Below are 17,121 nucleotides of genomic sequence, written 5' to 3' on the forward strand. Positions count from 1 at the left end.
AGTGTTTGTTTAATCACTTATCGATAAAGTTTTGGTTAAAAAAAAAAAACTCGGTTTGTTCCGTTTCAATAAAGCTTTGTTCAAATGGGGAGAGAGAGTTCATCGCGAGAGTCAGGTGAAACGCGTTTCTAGTTTGGGACCTGATCTCGCGTTGTTTGATGAAGCAGCGGGATGAGGTGAAAGCAAAGCATGAAACATCGCGAGAGGCTACTGGACTTTCGCGACGATTTCTGGGATTGCCCCTCCCCCCTCCTCTAAGTGCCGTTTCGGTTTAATCTAGTGTGTGACTGAGTCTGTGTGAGGGAGAGTGTGTGTGTGGTGTGGAGGTGAAACGGAGGCAAGAAAAGGGGCTCCCTCAGGAACGAGGGACAAAGGGGGCGTGAGGCACCTAGGCCGCGGGATCCCGGCGACAGGAAGCCGCCCTGAGCCGGGCTACCGGGTAGGGGAAGGGCCCGCGTAGTCCTCGCAGGGCCCCAGAGCCGGAGTCGGCCCCACAGCCCCGGGCCGTCGGCTTCTCACTTCCTCGACCTCCCTGGCGCCCGGGCCTGAGGACTGGCTCGGCGCGGGGAGAAAAGGAAACAGACTTGAGCAGCTCCCCGTTGTCTCGCAACTCCACTGCCGAGGAACTCTCATTTCTTCCCTCGCTCCTTCACCCCCCACCTCATGTAGGAGGGTGCTGAGGCGTCGGGAGGGAGGAGGAGTCTGGGCTACGGTCCCTGCCCTCCCCACCCCCTTCCTGGGGCGCTTTGGTGGGCGTGGAGTTGGGGTTGGGGGGGAGGGTGGGGGTTGCTTTTTGGAGTGCTGGGGAACTTTTTTCCCTTCTTCAGGTCAGGGGAAAGGGAATGCCCAATTCAGAGAGACATGGGGGCAAGAAGGACGGGAGTGGAGGAGCTTCTGGAACTTTGCAGCCGTCATCGGGAGGCGGCAGCTCTAACAGCAGAGAGCGTCACCGCTTGGTGTCGAAGCACAAGCGGCATAAGTCCAAACACTCCAAAGACATGGGGTTGGTGACCCCCGAAGCAGCATCCCTGGGCACGGTTATCAAACCTTTGGTGGAGTATGATGATATCAGCTCTGATTCCGACACCTTCTCCGATGACATGGCCTTCAAACTAGACAGAAGGGAGAACGACGAACGTCGTGGATCAGATCGGAGCGACCGCCTGCACAAACATCGTCACCACCAGCACAGGCGTTCCCGGGACTTACTAAAAGCTAAACAGACCGAAAAAGAAAAAAGCCAGGAAGTCTCCAGCAAGTCGGGATCGATGAAGGACCGGATATCGGGAAGTTCAAAGCGTTCGAATGAGGAGACTGATGACTATGGGAAGGCGCAGGTAGCCAAAAGCAGCAGCAAGGAATCCAGGTCATCCAAGCTCCACAAGGAGAAGACCAGGAAAGAACGGGAGCTGAAGTCTGGGCACAAAGACCGGAGTAAAAGTCATCGAAAAAGGGAAACACCCAAAAGTTACAAAACAGTGGACAGCCCCAAACGGAGATCCAGGAGCCCCCACAGGAAGTGGTCTGACAGCTCCAAACAAGATGATAGCCCCTCGGGAGCTTCTTATGGCCAAGATTATGACCTTAGTCCCCCAAGATCTCATACCTCGAGCAATTATGACTCCTACAAGAAAAGTCCTGGAAGTACCTCGAGAAGGCAGTCGATCAGCCCCCCTTACAAAGAGCCTTCGGCCTACCAGTCAAGCACCCGGTCACCGAGCCCCTACAGTAGGCGACAGAGGTCTGTCAGTCCCTATAGCAGGAGACGGTCGTCCAGCTACGAAAGGAGCGGCTCTTACAGCGGGCGATCGCCCAGCCCCTATGGTCGAAGGCGGTCCAGCAGCCCTTTCCTGAGCAAGCGGTCCCTGAGTCGGAGTCCACTCCCCAGGTGAGCTATTTGTCTAACAGTCCTTCCTCATTTAGGGTGGGTTGCGAGGAATTGGCATTCAGCGTGTTAACATTGTGTGGAAGCCTGCAGTGTTCATCATTGATTAGAACACTTTGCTGTTGGCTAGTCGTTGCAGTGTGTGAATCTGTCTCCCCTTAACCCAGAACGAAAAGTGAAGAGTATATAGGCCTCAAACCCCTAAAGGTAGGTACTTCCAGTGGTGGGGTCTTCAGTTGTAAGCTTGTAAGTGAGAAATGTCAAAGGCTTCTGCTTAGTGAGTGGATGGAGTTGATACTAGTTCCCAGAGCATGTTTAGCTGTTTCTGTTGCTTAGTTTAAAATTTTTAAAAATCATATTGGTATTAGTGCTTTAGACTCTATGGGACCTGGTTGAAGACTTAAGAAATTACAAAGTTTCGTTTGTATTAAAGTTACTTGCCTAGGTTATCCTATTTGTGTTGTCCACTGAGTCCCCAAATCTGTACATTTATTCATTTCCTACTTGGCACTGTTTTAATAATTTACAAAAGATTCCTGTCTTTTAACTGATGTTTTAGTGGAAATTCAACTGATTAATCTGTTACCCTTTTGATGGTATAACCTAGCAGAAATTGGTTCCAAGGACAATTTGGTTTTCTTTACAGCATCATCACTGACCTACCTTGTGACCGCTGACAATTTTCAAAATCTTTCTCTAAAACACATGGTAATAATGCCTTCCTTATATTTTGACTCCTTTGTGGCCTCACCTCTGTTCACGAAAACAGAAGGTGGGCTTTAGTTAGAACTTTGTGGAATCCTAATGTTGCTTTTTGACCTTTAGCAAATTAGTTAATTTCTCTGTGCCTGAGTTGCTTCAGGTGTAAAATGGGGCTGGTCTTGAACTCCTGAGCTCAAGCAATCCTCCTGCCTCCAAAAGTGCTGGGATTACAGGCTTGAGCCACCACGCCTGCCTCATACATGGCTTTTGTATTTCAGTGTAATTTTTGCTGACTTAAAGTTACAATTATTCATAAATGATGTGAGTACATCAAGCTGCAGAGTGTTCCTAGCTGTCAGGGGCTGGAATTCTTAATGTTTCCTCCTCCATTTTATTTTTTTATTTTTATTTTTTTTATTTTTATTTTTATTTTTATTTTATTTTATTTATTTTTTTTTTTTTTGAGACGGAGTCTCGCTCTGTCGCCCAGGCTGGAGTGCAGTGGCGCAATCTCGGCTCACTGCAAGCTCCGCCTCCCGGGTTCACGCCATTCTCCTGCCTCAGCCTCCCGAGTAGCTGGGACTACAGGCGCCCGCCCCTGCCCCCGGCTAATTTTTTCTATTTTTAGTAGAGACGGGGTTTCACCGTGGTCTCGATCTCCTGACCTTGTGATCCGCCCACCTCGGCCTCCCAAAGTGCTGGGATTACAGGCGTGAGCCACCACGCCCGGCCTATTTTTATTTTTTTTTTAAACTTTTTTTTTTTTGAGACGGAGTCTCGCTCTGTCACCCAGGCTGGAGTGCAGTGGCCGGATCTCAGCTCACTGCAAGCTCCGCCTCCCGGGTTCACGCCATTCTCCGGCCTCAGCCTCCCAAGTAGCTGGGACTACAGGCGCCCGCCACCTCGCCCGGCTAGTTTTTTTTTTGTATTTCTTAATAGAGACGGGGTTTCACCGTGTTAGCCAGGATGGTCTCGATCTCCTGACCTCGTGATCCGCCCGTCTCGGCCTCCCAAAGTGCTGGGATTACAGGCTTGAGCCACCGCGCCCGGCCCCTCCTCCATTTTATTATAAAAAAATTTTAAGCACAGAAAGGTTGAAAGAATTGTAGTGAACACCCATATATCTAACACCTAGTTTCTACGATAAATATTTGTTATATCCAGCCTAGGCAACATAGTGAGGGCCCCTTCTCTACAGAAAAAAAAAAAAAAAATTAGCTGGTCGCGGTGGTGCACATCTGTGGTCCCCACTGCCTGGGAGGCTGAGGTGGGAGGATCACTTGAGCCTAGAAAATCAAAGCTGCAGTGAGCTGTGATCACACCACTGCACTTCAGACTGAGCATCAGAGTGAGACCTTGTCTCAAAAAAAAAATTGGGCTGGGAGGAGTGGCTCACACCCGTAATCCCAGCACTTTGGGAGGCCGAGGCCGGTGGATCATGAGGTAGGGAGTTTGAGACCAGCCTGACCCTGGTCAGGTGAAACCCTGTCTCCACTAAAAATATAAAAAATTAGTTGGGTGTGGTGGTGTGCACCTGTAGTCCCAGCTACTCGGAAGGCTGAGGCAGGAGAATCGGTTGAACCCGGGAGGCAGAGGTTGCAGTGAGCTGAGATCGTGCCATTGCACTCCAGTCTAGGTAACAGAGACAGTAAGACTCCGTCTAAAAAAAAAAAAAAGCTATATATTTTGTAATCTGTCTACCTATCCATTAATCTATCTTTTGTTTTCATTTATCTGAAAGTAAGTTGCAGACATCAGTATACTTAATTCTAAACACTTCAACATGTTTACCATTAGCTGGATTACCATTTTTTTTGGAGGGGTGAGGAGTAAAATTTATATACAGTAAAATGCCTAAGTCTTAAGTGTAGCATTTGTAAAGCTGCTTAGTTTTTTTTGTTTGTTTGTTTTTGTTTTTGTTTTTTTTTTTTTTTTTTGAGACAGTCTTGTTCTGTCGCCTAGGCTGGAGTTCAGTGGCGCAATCTCAGTTCACTGCAACCTCCACCTCTCGGGTTCAAGCTGTTCTCCTGCCTCAGCCTCCTGAGAGTAGCTGGGATTACAGGCGCCCACCATCACATCTGGATAATTTTTATATTTTTTTAGTAGAGACAGGGTTTCACCATGTTGGCCAGGTTGGTCTCGATCTCCTGACCTCAGGTGATCCGCCCGCCTCAGCCTCCCAAAGTACTGGAATTACAGACGTGAGCCACTGCGCCCGGCCACGCTGTTTAGTTTTTTAAGGAAGTCTAAAAAGTATTCTCAGAATATTTGTTTCTTGATAGAGTAGTTCATTAAGGTTGTAAAAATTGTTAACTGTTGTAGGGTATGGGAATACAGAAGAGTGTGCTAAGACTAAAACACTAAAAGGAGTTTCAGTAAGAAGTGCATCTTTCTAGTGATTCCTTTTGAATTCTTAGAGAAAACAGTGTATCTCATGTTCTCTTAAGAGAGTAGAGGAGGCTGGGCGTGGTGGCTCATGCCTGTAATCTCAAGCACTTTGGGAGGCCAAGGTGGGCAGATCACCTGAGGTCGGGAGTTTGAGACCAGCCTGGCCAACATGGTGAAACCCTGTCTCTACTAAAAATACAAAAATTAGCTGGGCGTGGTAGCATGCACCTATAATCCCAGCTACTCAGGTGGCTGAGGCAGGAGAATTGCTTGAATCCAGGAGGCGGAGGTTGTAGTGAGCCAAGGTCACGCTACTGTACTCCAGCCTGGGCAACAGAGTAAGACTGCATCTCAAGAAAAAAAAAAGCCACGCCTGTAATCCCACTACATTGGGAGGCTGAGGCGGGCGGATCACCTGAGTTCGAGAGTTCAAGACCAGCCTGACCAATATGGAGAAACCCCGTCTCTACTAAAAATACAAAATTAACCAGGCATGGTGGTGCATGCCTGTAATCCCAGCTACTTGGGAGGCTGAGGTGGGAGAATTGCTTGAACCCAGGAGGCAGAGGTTGTGGTGAGCTGCAATTGCAATAATTACACTCCAGCCTGGGCAACAAGAGGGAAACTCCATCTAAAATAAAAATAAAAATAAAAATCTGAGGAATCTACTCACATAATTTAAACTAGTCAGTAATGGTAAAAATAAGTTTAGAGAAAATTGGAGACACAATATGGTAGCGTAGCATGCAAATATAATCATTATATAATATTCCCAGAGACACATGAACGCTTTTAGTTGGCTTATAGAGAGCATTGTATGTTTGTATGTGTGCATTGTATGTTTTTCTTCATTGGTTGAAATTCTAAACAGTACAGAAATATTGTAGAGTCAAAATAGAGGAACATATAGATCCCTTCTTCAATATTCTCTGTGTTTTCTTCCTTGGGAGACAGTCAAAATGAAATAAGCAACATTTTATTTTATTTTATTTTTTTGAAACAGAGTCTTACTCTGTGGCTAGGCTGGAGTGCAGTGGCGCGATCTCAGCTCTTTGCAACTTCCGCCTCCCAGGTTCAAGCGATTCTCCTGCCTCAGCCTCCCAAGTAGCTGGGACTACAGGTGCGCGCCACCATGCCTAGCTAATTTTTGTATTTTTAGTCGAGACGGGGTTTCACCATGTTGGCCAGGATGGTCTTGATCTCTTGACCTTGGGATCTGCCTGCCTCGGCCTCCCAAAGTGCTGGGATTACAGGCATGAGCCACTGGACCCGGCCAAACAACCTCATTTTGAAAGACTGAAGATGCTTTGGCAGAAATGCAATGTCTTTGCATTTGCCAGTTTAGCAATGATGAATAGTTGAGTGGAACCTAACTTAATTCGGGGAGTGGGGGGGAAATACATTTGTTTTTGAAGACATTTCTTGATTCTACATTGCTTATTGCTGGCTGTGTTTACCTATTTGTATCTACTCCTCCGCTTTTTTCTAGAAGAGTGAACCTGGAACTTAAATGTAGCATTTGTATCACTAAAAATACTGCAAGTGTATGGCCATCCAAATCTATTAACAGTAGGCTTCTGTGAGAAATTGAAGGGTTTGTAACAGACTTCCTTAGGAAGATTTGGTCATGCTGACTAAAACAATAGAACTTGGTAGCTAGCTAGCATTAATGTTTTGGGTTTTACACGTTTTCCCCGGGATAGAGATGTTACTTGGATACATTTCAAGCAGAGAAACCCTCTTGATTCAGCCAAATATGTACCGAAGGAATATTAGTTTTAAGGGTAAGTGGATATTTGGTAAATATCAGTACTTTTCAGTATTTTATATTCTCATGTTCATGTTTGTGTTGTTTTTTAGTTCTGTTGATTCCAACAATATTTTTATTTTTATTTTTATTTTTTGAGACAGTGTGTCTCTCTGTCCCTCGGGCTGGAGTGCAGTGGCCTGATCTTGGCTCACTGCAACCTCCATCTCCTGGGTTCAAGCAGTTCTTCTGCCTCAGCCTCCCGAGCAGCTGGGATTACAGGCACACACCACCATGCCTGGCTAATTTTTTTGTATTAGTAGAGATGGGGTTTCACCATATTGGTCAGGCTGGTCTCAAACTCTTGATTTAACGCGATCCACCCGCGTTGGCCTCCCAAAGTGCTGGGATTACAGGCATGAGCCACGGCACCCAGCTTCCAATATTAATTTTATATTTTAACTAACTGTTGGAAACAAACTTGCAAAAAGCAGTATAGGTAAAAGAAAATCATCGCTGCCCTGCCGTTATACAAGTTGTTTCCCTTACACATATATGTTGTTTTGAAACATTTTGGTTCATGTCAGTCTTACTATATGTCAGTCTTACCATATCTCCCTGATCAAAGATAAAGGAAGACATTGATGATCTATAATGGAAGCAATTTGTTTTAGACTACTGGGAAAATTTTGTTTTGTCCAGTTATGCTTTTAATGTTTTTATTTTATTTATTTTTTTGAGACAGAGTTTCACTCTTGTTGCCCAGGCTGGAGTGCAATGGCGCAATCTCAGCTCACCACAACCTCTGCCTCCCAGGTTCAAGCTATTCTCCTGCCTCAGCCTCCCAAGTAGCTGGGATTACAGGCATGGACCACCATGCCTGGCTAATTTTGTATTTTTAGTAGAGACAGTGTTTCTCCGTATTGGTCAGGCTAGTCTCACTCCCAAACTCAGGTGATCTGCCTGCCTTGGCCTCCTAAAGTGTTGGGATTACAGGCGTGAGCCATAGTGCCTGGCGCTTTTAATATTTTTATTTAATTAAATTAATTAATTTATGTTTTGAGACAGATTTTCGCTCTGTCGCCAGGCTGGAGTACAGTGGCGAGATCTCTGCTCACTGCAACCTTGGCTCACTGCAACCTCTGCCTCCTGGGTTCAAGCGATTCTCCTCCCTCAGCCTCCCAAGTAGCTGGGAGTACAAGCACGCACCACCAAACCCAGCTAATTTTTGTATTTTTAGTAGATACGGGGTTTCACCATGTTAGCCAGGATGGTCTTGATCTCCTGACCTCGTAATCCGCTGCCTTGGCCTCCTAAAGTGCTGGGATTACAGATTTGTTTTTTGTTTTTTGTTTTTTTTTTGTTTTTTTTTTTTTGAGACGGAGTCTCGCTCTGTTGCCCAGGCTGGAGTGCAGTGGCCAGATCTCAGCTCACTGCAAGCTCCACCCCCGGGTTCACGCCATTCTCCTGGCTCAGCCTCCCGAGTAGCTGGGACTACAGGCGCCCGCCACCTCGCCCGGCTAGTTTTTTGTATTTTTTAGTAGAGACGGGGTTTCACCGTGTTAGCCAGGATGGTCTCGATCTCCTGACCTCCTGATCTGCCTGTCTCGGCCTCCCAAAGTGCTGGGATTACAGGCTTGAGCCACCGCGCCCGGCCTGTTTTTTGTTTTATCTCACATTGAGACTTCAGCAGGTTAGGCTTTAGTAAAAGATTTGGGTTTCGATTTAAAATGATCTGCCCCATAGATTCCCAGATTTTATTTCCAACGCCTTCCTTAAGAAGGTTAATCAAACATGCAATAATACCTTCCTTTAGGAGTTTCTAATCATAGTTGATTAGAAATCATTTTATAATAAAGATATCAGGAGCCCTCATGTTTTTGAAACGTTCTAACAAATTTTGGTAAAATATTTTCTCCACTTTGTTTTGTAAATCCTAAGTTTTATGTGTTGGGAATTTGTTTAGTACTTTATTTTAAACTTTACAACTTTATTATAAACTGAGGATGCAAGGAACAATATATTTTTCTGAGATCTGCCAATTAAATAACTCTAGTTAACAAATTTAGGTTTTGGTGAAGCATGCTTGTTGCTTTTACCTTTCTGATGGATATAACCCAATTTTACTGTGGAGTATGACTTCTTTTTTTCTTTTTTTGAGACGGAATTTTGCTGTTGTTGCCCAGGCTGGAGTGCAATGGCGCAATCTTGGCTCACCACAAACTCTGCCTCCTGGGTTCAAGCAATTCTCCTGCCTCAGCCTCCTGAGTAGCTGGGATTACAGGCGCCCACCACCACACCTGGCTAATTTTGTATTTTTAGTAGAGACGGAGTTTCTCATGGTTGGTCAGGCTGGTCTCAAACTCCCAACCTCAGGTGATCCGCCCATTTTGGCCTTCCAAAGTGCTGGGATTACAGGTGTGAGCCACTGCGCCCAACCGAGCATGACTTCTTTATCCTGTTTTCACTTTATCAAGGATTAAAATCAGAATTCTGAAAGTAATCATTGTGAATATGGTTCTTTGTGACCCATCTTTTTTCAAATGAACAAGTAGTAGATAATTTTATTGTTATATGATTCAGATATGTTTTCATGTAGGATTATTTAGTTTAATCTTTTTTTTTTTTTTTTTTTTTTTGAGGCGGAATCTCCCTCTGTCACCCAGGCTCACTGTAAGCTCCACCTCCCAGGTTCATGCCATTCTCCTGCCTCAGCCTTCTGAGTAGCTGGGACTACAGGTGCCTGCCACCATGCCCAGCTAATTTTTTGTATTTTTTAATAGAGATGGGGTGTCACTGTGTTAGCCAGAATGGCCTTGATCTCCTGACCTTGTGATCCAACCGCCTCGGCCTCCCAAAGTGTTGGGATTACAAGTGTGAGCCACCGTGCTCGGCCAGTTTAATCTATTTTTTAAATGAACTTTATTTTTTTTAGGGTAGTTTAAGACTTACAGGCCGGGCGCGGTGGCTCACGCCTGTAAACCCAGCACTTTGGGAGGCCGAGACGGGCGGATCACGAGGTCAGGAGATCGAGACCATCCTGGCTAACACGGTGAAACTCCGTCTCTACTAAAAAATACAAAAAACTAGCCAGGCGAGGTAGCGGGCGCCTATAGTCCCAGCTACTCGGGAGGCTGAGGCAGGAGAATGGCGTGTACCTGGGGGGTGGAGCTTGCAGTGAGCTGAGATCCGGCCACTGCACTCCAGCCTGGGCGACAGAGCGAGACTCTGTCTCAAAAAAAAAAAAAAAAAAAAAAAAAGACTTACAGAAGGCGGGGCACGGTGGCTCATGGGAGGCCGAGACGGGTGGATCACGAGGTGAGGAGATCGAGACCATCCTGGCTAACATGGTGAAACCCCGTCTCTACTAAAAAAAAAAATACAAAAAACTAGCCGGGCGAGGTGGCAGGAGCCTGTAGTCCCAGTTACTCGGGAGGCTGAGGCAGGAGAATGGCGTGAACCCGGGAGGCGGAGCTTGCTGTGAGCTAAGATCCGGCCACTGCACTCCAGCCTGGGTGACAGAGCGAGACTCTGTTTCAAAAAAAAAAAAAAAAAGGCCGGGCGCGGTGGCTCAAGCCTGTAATCCCAGCACTTTGGGAGGCCGAGACGGGCGGATCACGAGGTCAGGAGATCGAGACCATCCTGGCTAACACGGTGAAACCCCGTCTCTACTAAAAAATACAAAAAACTAGCCGGGCGAGGTGGCGGTCGCCTGTAGTCCCAGCTACTCGGGAGGCTGAGGCAGGAGAATGGCGTAAACCCGGGAGGTGGGGCTTGCGGTGAGCTGAGATCCAGCCACTGTACTCCAGCCTGGGCGACACAGCGAGACTCCGTCTCAACAACAAAAAAAAAAAGACTCACAGAAAAATTGTGAAGATAGTGCAAAGAAGTCTCATATATCCCTGCATCCAGTTTCCCTTATTGTTAACATCTTACATTAACGTGGTACAGTTGTTACAGTTAATGAACCAATATTGATAACATAATTGTAAACTGGAGTCCATACTTTATTTAGATTTACTTAGTCTGCCTAATGTCCATTTTCTGTTCCAGGATCTTACTCATTATACCATCTTACATTTAGTCCTGTTTCCTTGGGATGCCTCTTGATTGGGCTGGTTTCTCAGACTTTCCTTGGTTTTGATGGCACTTAATCTATTTTAAGATTGATAAGTTACAGTTCTTCATAGTTTGTTTTGTTGATCTGTTTTCCTCCATATACTACTGTAGTCTATTCATTTAAAACTGCCTTTTTATTTTTCCAGTAGGAAATCCATGAAGTCCAGAAGTAGAAGTCCTGCATATTCAAGACATTCATCTTCTCATAGTAAAAAGAAGAGATCCAGTTCACGCAGTCGTCATTCCAGTATCTCACCTGTCAGGCTTCCACTGAATTCCAGTCTGGGAGCTGAACTCAGTAGGAAAAAGAAGGAAAGAGCAGCTGCTGCTGCTGCAGCAAAAATGGATGGAAAGGAATCCAAGGGTTCACCTGTATTTTTGCCTAGAAAAGAGAACAGTTCAGTAGAGGCTAAGGATTCAGGTTTGGAGTCTAAAAAGTTACCCAGAAGTGTAAAATTGGAAAAATCTGCTCCAGATACTGATCTGGTGAATGTAACACATCTAAACACAGAGGTAAAAAATTCTTTAGATACAGGGAAAGTAAAGTTGGATGAGAACTCTGAGAAGCATCTTGTTAAAGATTTGAAAGCACAGGGAACAAGAGACTCTAAACCCATAGCACTGAAAGAGGAGATTGTTACTCCAAAGGAGACAGAAACATCAGAAAAGGAGACCCCTCCACCTCTTCCTACAATTACTTCTCCCCCACCCCCTCTACCAACTACTACCCCTCCACCTCAGACACCCCCTTTGCCACCTTTGCCTCCAGTACCAGCTCTTCCGCAGCAACCACCTCTGCCTCCTTCTCAGCCAGCATTTAGTCAGGTTCCTGCTTCCAGTACTTCAACTTTGCCCTCTTCTACTCACTCAAAGACATCTTCTGTGTCCTCTCAGGCAAATTCTCAGCCCCCTGTACAGGTTTCTGTGAAGACTCAAGTATCTGTAACAGCTGCTATTCCACACCTGAAAACTTCAACATTGCCTCCTCTGCCCCTCCCACCCTTATTACCTGGAGATGATGACATGGATAGGTAAGTCCTATAGTGAACTGGAAAAAACCCACTTGATCTAAACATATAGCATTTTCTGTTTTAATCTTTGTCAAAACTACCATCATGGTTTTATGAGCAGGAAATGCCTTTGATATTTTCAGTGGGAAAGTCTGTATTTATGACATTATTACTCGGAAAGAGAGAATTAGAATTTGAGGCCTGGTTAACCCATTTTATCATTAAGTTTATTTTATTTATTTTTTTTTATTTTGAGACATGGTCTTGCTGTGTCGCCCAGGCTGTAGTGCAGTGGTGTCATCTCGGCTTACTGCAGCATCTGCCTCCCGGGTTCAAGCGATTCTCCCGCCTCAGCCTCAGCCGCCTCAGCAGCTGGGACTGCAGGCATGCACCACCATACCTGGCTAATTTTTGTATTTTTAATAGAGACGGGGTTTCGCCATGTTGGCCGTGCTGGTCTCGAACTGACCTCAAGTGATTTTCCCACCTTGGCCTGCTAAAGTGCTGAGATTACAGGCGTGAGCCACCGTGCCTAGCCTAAGTTTATTGATAATGCTAATTTTGATTAAAATTTGAAGAAAACGATTTTTTCCCTTAAATTTTTGTTGAAAATATTAATACCTATAGAATAATTAAAAGTAATAGGCTGGGTACAGTGTCTTATACCTGTAATCCCAGCACTTTGGGAGGCTGAGGCAGGCAGGTGGATCACCTGAGGTCAGGAGTTCAAGACCAGCCTGGCCAACATGGTGAAACTCCGTCTCTGCTAAAAATATAAAAATTAGCTGGGCGTGGTGGTGGGCCCCTGTAATCCCAGCTACTTGAGAGGCTGAGGTAGGAGAATCACTTGAGCCCAGGATACGGAGGTTGCAGCGAGCCAGGATTGCTAATTGACATATTTGCTTTTGCTTTAACTGTGGGTATCATGACACTTCTAAGTACTTCAGCATGTCTCTCCTAATAATGACGTTGTTCTGTGTAATTACGATACCTTCATCACCCTGAAAAATTTAGGATTGACTTAATAACATCAATAGTTACATAAATAACATGCTATCTGCCATGCGCAGTGGCTCATGCCTGTAATCCCGGCACTTTGGGAGGCCGAGGCGGGTGGATCATGAGGTCAGGATATCAAGACTATCTTGGCGAACACGGTGAAACCCCGCCTCTACTAAAAATATAAAAAATTAGCCGGGCGTGGTGTCAGACGCCTGTAGTCCCAGCTACTCGGGAGGCTGAGGTAAGAATGGCGCGAACCTGGGAGGCGGAGCTTGTAGTGAGTTGAGATCGTACCACTGCACTCCAGCCTGGGCGACAGAACGAGACTCCATCTCAGAAAAACCAAACCAAACAAAAATGCTATCAATAATAATATTTAACCAAATAGTCCCAGTAGCCCCCAAAATGTCTTCATTGTTGGTTTTTGTTTTCAATTGGAATTCAGAATAACTCACAAAATGTCATTTATAGCTGAGTTTGTTTTTTCTCTCCTGATCCAGGGTCCAAACTGGGTTTATTTTGAAAAGGGCTGCTTTTTTTTTGTTTTTTAATTATTCCATAAAAAGGGGGGAAGGGGGGAGGGATTGCATTGGGAGTTGTATCTGATGTAAATGACGAGTTGATGGGTGCTGACGAGTTGATGGGTGCAGCATGCCAGCATGGCACAAGTATACATATGTAACAAACCTGCACGTTATGCACATGTACCCTAGAACTTAAAGTATAATAATAAAAAAGAAAAAAAAAATTACCATGGTAAATTTTAGATTATGTGTAATTTGCCATAATTAAAAATTTTTTACTTAAAAAAATGCATTTTTCAGATGAGGAAATTGAGACACAGGGTAACATGTAAAAAAAAAAATTATTCCATAAAAAGTAAAAGAATAATATGTAAAATATTTGCTAATTAGAATATAATTCACAGTGGGATGATGGGAAGAACTTTAATTTTAGTAAGTTCTCTGAATATTGAGAATTGAAATGATTACGAAGCATGAATCTAATTTTATAGAAGACATTAACAAAAATATTTCTTTCAGGCTGGACTTGGTGGCTCACGCCTGTAATTTCAGCACTCTGGGAAACTGAGGGAGATAAGATCACTTGAACCCAGGAGTTCAAGATCAGCCTGGCCAACATGGTGGAACCCCATCTCTACTAAAAACATACAAAAATTAGCCAGGCGTGGCCGGTTACGGTGGCTCATGCCTTTAATCCCAGCACTTTGGGAAGCTGAGGCGGGTGGATCACGAGGTCAGGAGTTCAAGACCAGCCTGGCCACGATGGTGAAACCGTCTCTACTAAAAATACAAAAATTAGCTGGGCGTGGTGATGGGTGCCTGTAGTCCTAGCTACTGGGAAGGCTGAGGCAGAGAATTGCTTGTGAGGTTGCAGTGAGCTGAGATTGTGCCACTGCACTCCAGCCTTGGCAACAGAGCGAGACTCTGCCTCAAAAAAAAAAATAAAAATGAGGCCAGGCGTGGTGGCTCAAACCTGTAATCTCAGCACTTTGGGAGGCCGAGACGGGCGGATCACGAGGTCAGGAGATCGAGACCATCCTGGCTAACCCGGTGAAACCCTGTCTCTACTAAATAATACAAAAAACTAGCCGGACAAGGTGTCGGGTGCCTGTAGTCCCAGCTACTTGGGAGGCTGAGGCAGGAGAATGGCGTGAACCCGGGGAGGCGGAGCTTGCAGTGAGCTGAGATCTGGCCATTGCACTCCAGCGTGGGTGACAGAGTGAGACTCCGTCTCAAAAAAAAAAAAAGAAAAATTAGCCAGGCGTGGTGGCAGGCGCCTGTAATCCCAGATGCTCAGGAGGCTGAGGTGGGAGGATCACTTGAACGCAGGAGGCGGAAGCTGCGGTGAGCCGAGGTCATGCCACTGCACTGCAGCCTGGGCGACAGAGCGAAACTCTGTTTCAAAACAATATATATGTATTTCTTTAATATCTTGACAGGACTAACTAGGCATGTACCACCAAACACACTTGCTTTAGCAGTGACATGTGATGGCAGTCTTTGTGTTACGGTTTGCTTATTCTACTGCGATCCTATGCTCTTTGGGATGTGAATGACATTTATTGAAACGAACTTTTCATTGTAAGCACAAAATTAAGTGCCACTGATCTTGCATCCTAGCCTAATTCCCAGGCCTCTGTACCTTTCAAGGTAATAATTGTAGTTTTATTTCATTTTATTTTGAGACAGGCTCTGGCTTTGTCCCCCAGGCTGGAGTTCAGTGATGCGATCTAGGCTCTTTGCAACCTCTGCCTCCCAGACTCAGGTGATCCTCCCACCTTAGCTTCCTGACTAGTTGAGATTACAGGTGCACACCACCACATCTGGCTAATTTATTTTTTGTAGAGATGGGATTTCATCATGTTGCCCAGGTTGGTCTTGAGCTCCTGGACTCAAGTGATCCATTGCCTTGCCTTCCAAAGTGTTGGGATTACAGGCATGAACCACCACTCCCGGCCAATATTGGTGATTTGAATGATGATACATTGCAGCCCTCTGGGTGAGAAAGTATGTTTTTTCATATTGACCCTCTGTTCCTTTAAAGAAGATGCAAATACAGTAAATGGAATGGGGAGAAAAATTTTAAGAAATGGCCCATCACTATTTATAGAAAGAAATATGACGTGTAATGTTTCCTTTTTTTTTTTTTTTTTGGCGTGACCAGACTGCCAAAATCTGATTTTTTATTTATTTATTTTTTCAGACAGAGTCTCTTACTGTTGCCCAGGCTGGAGTGCAATGGCGTGATCTCGGCTCACTGCAACCTCCTGGGTTCAAGCGATTCTCCTGCCTCAGCTCCTCTGAGTAGCTGGGATTACAGGCATGTGCCACCATGGCTGGCTAATTTTTGTAATTTTTAGTAGGGACAGGGTTTCACCATGTTGGCCAGGCTGGTCTCAAACTCCTGACCTTAAATGATCCTCCCACCTCGGCCTTCCAAAGTGCTGGGATTACAGGCGTGAGCCGCCACATCCAACCCAAAATGTGATTTTAAATAAAAATTCCACATACTCTTTCTAACATTAATAGGTATTTATAGACTGAGCTTTGTGGATGTAATCCCAGCACTTTGGGAGGCCATGGCGGGAGGATTGTTTAAGGCCAGGAGTTCAAAACCAGCCTGGACAACAACATAGTGAGACCCCATCTCTACAAAACATTTAAAAATTAGTTGGATGTGGTGGCAGGTACCTTTAGCCCTAGCTACTTGGGAGGCTGAGGCAGGAGGATCACTTGAGCCCAGGAGTTCAAGGCTGTGGTGAACTGTGATTGGGCTGCTGTACGCCAGCTTGTGAAAGAGACCTTGTCTTTAAAAAGAAAATTTTAATTAAAAAAATAATAATAACAAATTCTGCCACGTGATGAAAATTACAGAAGAGAAGGCGAGAACCTGAATTTTCTTTTTTTTTTTTTTTTGAGACGGAGTCTCTCATTATTGCCCAGGCTGGAGTGCAGTGGCAATCTTGGCTCACTGCAAACTCTGCCTCTCAGGTTCAAGTGATAGAATCCAAGTGGCTGGGATTACAGGTGCCTGCCACCACGCCCAGCTAATTTTTTGTATTTTTAGTGGAGACGGGGTTTTACCATGTTGGCCAGGCTGGTCTGGAACTTCTGACCTCGTGATTCGCCCGCCTCGTCCTCCCAAAGTGCTGTGATTACAGGTGTGAGCCACTGCACCCAGAACCGAACCTCAAATTTATGTGAAAAAAATTAACTTGAGGTCCAAAATATAGATAGATAAAAGCCAAAGATAAAAAGATAAAAGCCATATTCTTATAGATGTGTTGGAAAAGGAAATAGTTGAGCATTATCCAAAGGGACCCTAGCCCTTTAGCTATAGGAACCTCATTTCAATACTTGTTTACATAGTGACTAGAACATTAATATGGGTAAGAATCTTGAATTTTGTTTTTTACTTCAGAAAAGTGTTTAGGAAACAAAAAGAATCTTGATTTTTTTTTTTTTTTCTTTTTTTTTTTTGAGACAGATTCTCTCTCCATAGCCAGGCTGGAGTTCAGTGGCAAGATCTTGGCTCACTGCAACCTCCCAGGGTTCAAGCAATTCTCCTGCCTCAGCCTCCCAAGTAGCTGAGACCACAGGCATGTGCCACCACACCCAGCTAATTTTTGTGTTTGTTTTTTTTTTCTGAGATGGAGTCTTGCTCTGTCCCCCAGGCTGGCGTGCAGTGGCCGGATCTCAGCTCGCTGCAAGCTCCGCCTCCGGGGTTTACGCCATTCTCCTGCC

General features: G+C 45.2%; 1 protein-coding gene and 1 long non-coding RNA gene across 8 annotated transcripts in view; one reads left to right on the forward strand and one right to left on the reverse strand.

Annotated features, from left to right (window-relative positions):
- The first annotated feature begins 256 nt into the window (after positions 1–256).
- CDK12 (cyclin dependent kinase 12) overlaps positions 257–17,121 on the forward strand; it is a 76,763-nt gene continuing 59,898 nt past the window's right edge. For 2 of the 7 annotated variants that reach the window (XM_015119514.3, XM_028835478.2), the window contains exons 1-3: positions 257–439; positions 828–1,888; positions 10,988–11,872. In XM_015119514.3, coding sequence (XP_014975000.1) covers positions 843–1,888; positions 10,988–11,872 — 1,931 coding nt within the window. In that variant the 5' untranslated portion in view covers positions 257–439; positions 828–842. Of the gene's footprint in view, positions 1,889–10,987; positions 11,873–17,121 lie in introns of all 7 variants that reach the window. The other 5 variants (XM_077968592.1, XM_077968593.1, XM_077968594.1 and 2 more) reach the window with 4 other exon arrangements.
- On the reverse strand, positions 279–13,602 carry LOC144335668 (uncharacterized). Its single transcript, XR_013406717.1, has 2 exons — positions 13,156–13,602; positions 279–2,968 (listed from the first exon to the last, which is right to left on the reverse strand). It is a non-coding gene; the product is annotated as an uncharacterized LOC144335668 (long non-coding RNA).

The sequence above is a fragment of the Macaca mulatta genome, chromosome 16 (assembly GCF_049350105.2).
Source record: "Macaca mulatta isolate MMU2019108-1 chromosome 16, T2T-MMU8v2.0, whole genome shotgun sequence".
In the NCBI taxonomy this organism is placed as follows: Eukaryota; Metazoa; Chordata; class Mammalia; order Primates; family Cercopithecidae; genus Macaca; species Macaca mulatta.